Here is a 6,744-nt window from a genome sequence, read left to right on the forward strand (position 1 = left end):
CCTTCACGGGGCTGGTCCCATACGGGGCTGGAGTTGTATGGGGACCAGTCCTGCCCTGCACCAGCACCACTCCCTGGTCCTGGCCCAGGACCCACGGCGGGTGCTGTGAGCCCTCCTGGGGTGTCACCCCCCACCTCCCACCAACCCCAAACCAGCCCCCTGGGTTCCCCGATGGGGCAGCTGGTACCCCCCACCCCGAACCCACCCCGCACCCGGGTGCAGACGGGGACACGGGCTGGGGACACGCGGCTTGTCCAGTTTAATGGCTGGGGGGGGGCGAGGGGAGCGGCCCCAATCCTGCCCCACAGCCCTCCGTCCGCAGGATGCGCAGCAGCACGGCGTGGACCCCCTCGTCCATGAACCCCTGCGGGGACAAGAGCTTTGCTGGGGGGACCTGAATTCGGTGCCGGGTTCCGAATTTGTATTTGGGAACCTAAAATATGTCCCCCCACCCCATGTCACCCCAAAGCGAGGGGGATGGGGGGGTCCCACCTGGGCAGCGTTGAGCAGGTGGGTCCTATAGACGGCCACGATGTCCCGGTGGTTCTTCTGCTGGACCTGGGGAGGAGCAGAGGTGGGGAGGGTGACGGGGTGACAGTGGGTGACAGGGGGTGACACGGGGTGCTGGCACCCACCTCCAGCTGGAGCTGGAGCCGGGCGCTCTGCCCGCGGAGCCCCAGCACCTCCGCCGAGAGCTTCTCCGTCTCCGCCAGCAGCTTCTTCATCTGGGGACAAAGTCGGGGTGTGGGGTCACACCGCGGGGTTGTCCCGTCGGGTCCCACCTGCTCCCCCCCCCCGATTCGGCTGGGACGTGGCCTCAGGGCGGGGAAGAAGCTCCCGGTTGCCCAAGGGGTCCCCAGGCAGCCCCCGGCCCCCCAAACCCGGCTCCCCCGGGGCGTTGGGCTGGTGAAATGCTGGGGCAGGGGCAAGGGGTGGTGGGCAATGGGGGGGGTATGGGAGGGGGACGGTGATGGGGACAGCGATGGGAAGGGGACAGTGATGGGGACAGTGGTGGGGACTGATATGAGAGAGGGATGAGGATGGGAAGGGGACAGTGATGGGGACAGTGATGGGAAGGGGATGGTGATGGGGACAGCGATGGGGACAGTGATGGGAAGGAGATGGCGATGGGCACAGCAACGGTGACAGCCATGGGGACACCCATGGGGACAGCAATGGGAAGAGGACGGTGATGGGGACCATGATGGGAAGGGGACAGTGATGGGGACAGATATGGAAGGGGATGGTGATGGGGACAGCTATGGGAAGAGGGTGTCAACGGGAAGGGGACGGTGATGGGGATGGCGATGGGAAGGGGCCCGTGTCCCCTGTCCCCACCAGCCGCCCTCACCTTGCCCTCCTTGTCCCGGCAGGCCCTGCACAGCTCGCCCGCCCGCGCCCGCAGGTTGCCCAGGCTCCGCTCCAGCCCCTCCACCTTCTCCCGCAGCTCCCGCGCCTCCCGCTCCCGCTCGGCCGCCCGCGCCTCCGCCGCCTCCTTCGCCCGCTTCGCCTCGGCCACCGCCGCCCGCCAGCGCCCGGCCTCGACCCCCGGCGGCTCCCGGGGTGGCTCCTGGGGTGGCTCCTGGGGTGGCTCCCGGGGTGGCTCCAGGGGTGGCTCCTGGGGTGGCTCCTGGGGTGGCTCCCGGGGTGGCTCCTGGTGTGGCTCGTAGGGTGGCTCCCGGGGCGGCTCCTGGGGCATCTCCTGGGGCATCTCCCGGCCGCGCAGGGTGGCCACGGTGCCAACGATCCACTCCACCAGCCGCGGCACCCGGGGACCCGCCGCCGTCCCCAGCTCCTCCACCAGTTCGCCCAGCGCACCCTCCAGCTCGCCCAGTAGCCCTGCCTCATCATCGCCCTCCATCTCCGCCACCAGCTGCAAGGCCTCGTGCTGGGCCCTCACCAGCCCGTCCAGCTTACGGTGCAGCTCCCGCAGGACGCCGGCACCGTCGCCGGCCGCCTCCCGCGCCCGCTCGCCCACGCCGTCCCGCAGTGCCGCCAGCTCCCGCCGCTGCCCCGCCAGCCTCTGCCGCAGCCTCGCCGCCTCGTCCCGCTCGGCCGCCAGCGCTCGGGCCAGGGCGGCCACACCGGGACCCTCCACACCAGGACCCTCCGTGCCAGGACCCTCCACACCGGGACCCTCCACACCGGGACCCTCCGCACCGGGACCCCCGGTCGCCGGTTGGGCGCCACCGTGGTGCCCCCGCAGCCGCCGCAGCTCCTCCTGCAGCCGCTCCCGCTCGCGGCCCAGCCGCGCCAGCTCCCCCAGCAGCACCCCGTTGCTCTCCTTCAGCTCCAGCATTTCCTTCTCCAACCCTCCTCCACCCTCCTCGCCGCTCTTGCCACCCGCCGCCGCCGCGGTGCCGGGCACCGGGCACGGACCAGGTGCCATCGCGGCGAGCGGCTCCCGCCGGAGCTGTTCCAGGAGGACGCGGGACCCCCGGAGCGCCTTGGCGTGGGTGTCGTCGGCGCGGCCCAGCGCCCGCTCCAGCCCCACCGCCAGCTTCTCCCACGCCGCCAGGCTCCGCCGCACGGCGCCGGCCGGCACCACCTCGTAGTGCAGTTTGCCCCGCAGAGCCTCCTCCACCTCCCGCCGCAGCCCCTGGGCCCGGGCGCAGGCGCTGGCCTTGGCCGCCCGCAGCTCGGCACACTCGGCCCCCAGCCACGCCAGGAACGGCGCCAGCGCCGGCGCTCCGCCATCGGCACCGTCGAGCTGTGCCGCGGCTCCGCGTCCTCCATCCGCCTCCTCCTCCGCCACCATCCTCCTCCTCAGCTCGCCCACGTGCTGGGCCAGCAGCGCCAGGCAGGCGCCGTCCTCATCCTCCACCCCATCCTCCTCCTCCATCCCGTCCCCGGCCTCGCGGCAGGGCAGGAGCCGCGCCAGCTCCCGCACCCGCTGCCGGATGCCATCGGCGGTGGCCGCCAGCCGTTGGCACTCCTGCGTCTTCCTCGCCAGCCGCTCCCGCAGCCGCCTGGCATCGCACCCGTCCCGCTGCTCTTCATCCTCCTCCTCCTCCTCCTCCTCGCTGTCGCTGCCCGAGGTCCCCTCTCCTGGGCTGCCCACCTGTGGCGCGGTGTCCCCGGCACAGCTGGCACCGTTCTCTGCCAGGAGGAAAAGAAACAATCCCCATTGTCCCTTTTTTCCCCTAAATGAGCAGCGGAAGAGGCCGGGTGGGTGACGGCGGGTGGGGGGAGGCTCACCTCTGCCCTTGCCCCGGGCACCGCGCAGGAGCCGCCGCAGCGCGCGGCTGGGGGTCTGTGCCACGTAGCGCCGGCGGTCCTCGTCCCCCACGGCCGCCCCGTGGGCCAGCAGCAGCTCGGCCGACTCCACGCTGCCGTGCTCGCAGGCCAGCATCAGGGCGGTCCTGCGGGTGGCACACTGGCATGGTGGCACACTAGCATGGTGGCACAGTGGCAGGGTGCACGGTGGCACAGTGGCACAATGATATAGTGGCACAGTGGCATGATGGCATGGTGGCACAGTGGCAAGATGGTACAGTGGCACAATGATATAGTGGCACGATGGCATGGTGGCACAGTGGCAAGATGGTACAGTGGCATGGTGGCACAATGGCACCGTGACATGGTGGCATGATGGCACTGTGACACGGTAGCATGGTGGCACAGTGGCACAGTAGCATGGTGGCACTACAGCATGGTGCATGATGGCATGGTGGCACAATGGCATGGCATAGTGGCACAGTGGCACAATGATATAGTGGCATAGTGGCACAGTGGCATGATGGCACGGTGGCATGGTGGCACAGTGACACAGTCACTGAGTCCCTTGGGGACAGGGGACAGCACCGGAGCTGCCTTTGCACTGGGCATCCCCAGGGTCCCCATGGAGCAGAGCCATCGCCCTGGGCATGGTGGGGGGGGGACAGAGCAGAGACCCCCCCCTCCCTCCCCGTCACCCCCAAATGTCCCCCAGTGTCCCCCTGTCCCCGCAGCCACTCACTTCTTGTCCCTGTCAGCCAGGTGGGGGTCGGCCCCGCGCTGCAGGAGCTGGGCGCAGATGGCAGCGTGGTTCCCCCGCGCCGCCAGCATCAGGGGGGTCTGCCCGTGCTGGGGGGGGGACACGGGGCACCCGTGAGCCCCTGCCACCCCCCTGCCACCCCCTGCCACCCCCCACGTCCCCACTCACGGCATCGGTGACGTCCAGGAGGGCCTCGTGGTCGCAGAGCAGCAGCACGCTGGAGGCGCAGCCCGAGGAGGCTGCGGGGGGGTGTCAGACGGGTCCCCCCAAAGGGCCTTCGGTGCCACCCCCCCGCCCCGTCCCAGCCCGGTTTGGGGACCCCGGCACTCACCAGCCCAGTGCAGGGGGGTTCGGTTCTGCCCGTCCACGTGGCTCTCGTTGGCACCGTGCTGGGGGGGGACAGCGGGCAGGGACCCTCCCCAAGGTGGGGACGGGACCCGGCGTCCTGCCCAGCTTTGCTCCCATCCTCATCCTCATCCATTTCTCCACCCCTGTCCCCACCCGTGTCCTTGTCCCCATTTTTGTCCCTGTCTCCATCCCCAGCTCCATCCCAGCTCCATCCTCATCCCTCTCAGCATCTCTGTCCCCACCCCTGTCCTTGTCCCCATCTTTGTCCCCATCCCTACCTCTATTCTCATCCCTCTCTGCATCTCCATCACCATCCCCACCCCTGTCCTTGTCCCCGTCTTTGTCCCTGTCTCCATCCCAGCTCCATCCCCACCCCTGTCCCTGTCCCCACCCCTGTCCCCGTCCCCGGTCCCAGCTCGTACCTGCAGCAGCACCTTGACGCACTGGGGCTGGCAGGCGATGGTGGCCAGGTGCAGCGCGGTGCTGCCTGCGAGGGACCCGCGGGCTGGCACCAGCAGCCTCGGGGGACACGGGGGACAAGACCAGCGGGGAACCCCCCCCCCAGGGGGCATCTCGCCTTGGGGACAGCCCACCCCAGGGGCTCGGGGCTGGGGTACGCGCAGCCCTTCGCCGTCACCCGGAGGAGACGCGGGGACCGGACCCTGTGGCTGTGCCCCCCCCGCCATGCCAGGGGGTGTCCCCACGGGTGTCCCCCACCCCACGCGTGTCCCCCACTTACCGTCATCGTTCTTCTCATTGGCGGGGGCCCCGTGGGCCAGCAGCAGCGTCAGGCACTCGGTGAGGCCCTTGGAGGCGGCCAGGTGGAAGCTGGAGGAGGGCGAGAGGCGGCTGCGACCGACGTCCCCCCCCCGTAGCCACGGGGACCCCCGTGTCCCCCCCCCCAGGGTGACGTACGCGGATTGCCCCGCGGCGTTGAGCTTGGCGGGCCGGGCGGCTTTGCGGGCGGCGAGGGCGGCCACCCTGCCCACGTCCCCCCGCTCCACCGCCTCCAGCAGCTTCTGGTCCTGCTTGTTCCAGCTCTCGACCTGGGGGGGGGCGGCGAGCGGCTCCGGGGGGGCTGCGGGGGCTGGACCCCTCGCCCTGCCCCGCCGGGGGGAAACTGAGGCACGGCTTGCCCAGGCAGGGGGGCTGCGGCAGGGGCTGACCCCTCTTTCGGGATGTGCCGCCCGCGGAGCCGTGCCTCAGATTCCCCACTCGTTGGGGTGCTCCAGCAGGGACGGGGCGCTGGGGACCGGCCCCGGGCGCCGGGCGCAAGGCGGGGGTGAGGCAGGCGAGCGTGTCCCTGCCTGCGCCGGCCTGGCTGGTTTGTCGGGGTGCTGCCGCGCCGCGCCGGGCTCCACCGCGGTGCTGGGCATGGGGAGGCACCAGGAGCGGGGACCGCGCTGGGCATTGGGACCAGGTCTGGGGGCGAGCTCTGGGGCCGGGCACTGGGGTTTGGGGATGGGATTGGGGTTGGGATTGCAGCCGGCACCGAAGCAGGGATTGGGATTGGGATTGGGATTGCAGCCAGTACCGGGGCTGGGATTGGGGTTGGAACTGGTACCAGGGCTGGGATTGGGGCTGGGACTGGGATTGCAGTCGGTACCGGGGCTGGGATTGGGGTTGGAATTGGGGCTGGGATTGGGATTGGAACTGGTACCAGGGCTGGGATTGGGGCTGGGACTGGGATTGCAGCCAGTACCGGGGCTGGGATTGGAGTTGGGATTACAGCCGGCACCGAAGCAGGGATTGGGATTGGGATTGGGATTGCAGCCGGTACCGGGGCTGGGATTGGGGTTGGGATTACAGCCGGCACCGGGTCCAGCATCGGAGCTGGGATTGGGGCTGGGACTGGGATTGCAACTGGCACCAGAACTGGGATTGGGGCCAGGACCGGCGCTGAGCCCCGCAGCAGTGGGGCCGCAGCCCCCCCTCACCCCAAATGTGCCCGCAGCCCCCCCAGCCCCACCGCGGCAGCACCCATGGGTGCCTGCAGGGCACCGGGGCCGGGTGTTACCCCCACCCACGGGGGTCCCCAACGCTGGGACAGGCTGGGGGAGGGTGGGGGGGTCTGGACTCACCGCCACCTGCGAGCTGGAGCAGGAGAACATCCGCTTCATGGCGCCGGGGACCCCCCGGGACCCCCCACCCGCCGGGCCGGGGGCGCGGGTGCCGCGAGCGGGTGTCGGCGGCGTGTGGGTGCGGGCGCCCGGGGTGCGCGTCCTCGCCCCGTCGCCTCCCCACGCCCCGGGGTGGCTCGCGCCCGGCCCGGGCTTGTCCCGTCACCTCCCCGGGGACCTCCCGCTCGCCATCTTCCCCATGAGAGCCGGGAGAAGCGTCCCCACCGCCCCCCCCCTCCAGGCACCCCAGCCATGGGCGCCCAACACCCTGGCGTCGGGCACCGTGCCTGCTGAGAACGG

At 71.0% G+C, this 6,744-nt stretch overlaps 1 protein-coding gene across 1 annotated transcript; it reads right to left on the bottom strand.

Moving 5' to 3' along the window:
- Positions 1-259: 259 nt before the first annotated feature.
- Positions 260-6,444, bottom strand: ANKRD35 (ankyrin repeat domain 35). Its single transcript, XM_068414370.1, has 13 exons — positions 6,406-6,444; positions 5,240-5,370; positions 5,064-5,152; positions 4,747-4,811; positions 4,308-4,365; positions 4,145-4,215; positions 3,959-4,065; positions 3,199-3,362; positions 2,197-3,099; positions 1,352-2,058; positions 636-725; positions 493-558; positions 260-364 (listed from the first exon to the last, which is right to left on the bottom strand). Exons 1-13 carry the CDS (start codon positions 6,442-6,444, stop codon positions 260-262), a joined length of 2,595 nt encoding a protein of 864 aa, XP_068270471.1.
- Positions 6,445-6,744: the final 300 nt, after the last annotated feature.

Source organism: Nyctibius grandis, chromosome 17, assembly GCF_013368605.1.
Source record: "Nyctibius grandis isolate bNycGra1 chromosome 17, bNycGra1.pri, whole genome shotgun sequence".
Lineage (NCBI taxonomy): Eukaryota > Metazoa > Chordata > Aves > Nyctibiiformes > Nyctibiidae > Nyctibius > Nyctibius grandis.

What these genes read in the sequence shown, in the direction of transcription:
- ANKRD35 (XM_068414370.1), bottom strand. Translation starts at nt 6,444, where the DNA reads ATGAAGCGGATGTTCTCCTGCTCCAGCTCGCAGGTGGCG. An exon ending in AACGCCGCGGGGCAATCCGC is followed by an intron (nt 5,153 to 5,239) that starts GTACGTCACCCT and finishes GCCCTCCTCCAG; the next exon opens with CTTCCACCTGGCCGCCTCCA. An exon ending in GCTGCGGCGGCTGCGGGGGC is followed by an intron (nt 2,059 to 2,196) that starts ACCACGGTGGCG and finishes CCCGAGCGCTGG; the next exon opens with CGGCCGAGCGGGACGAGGCG.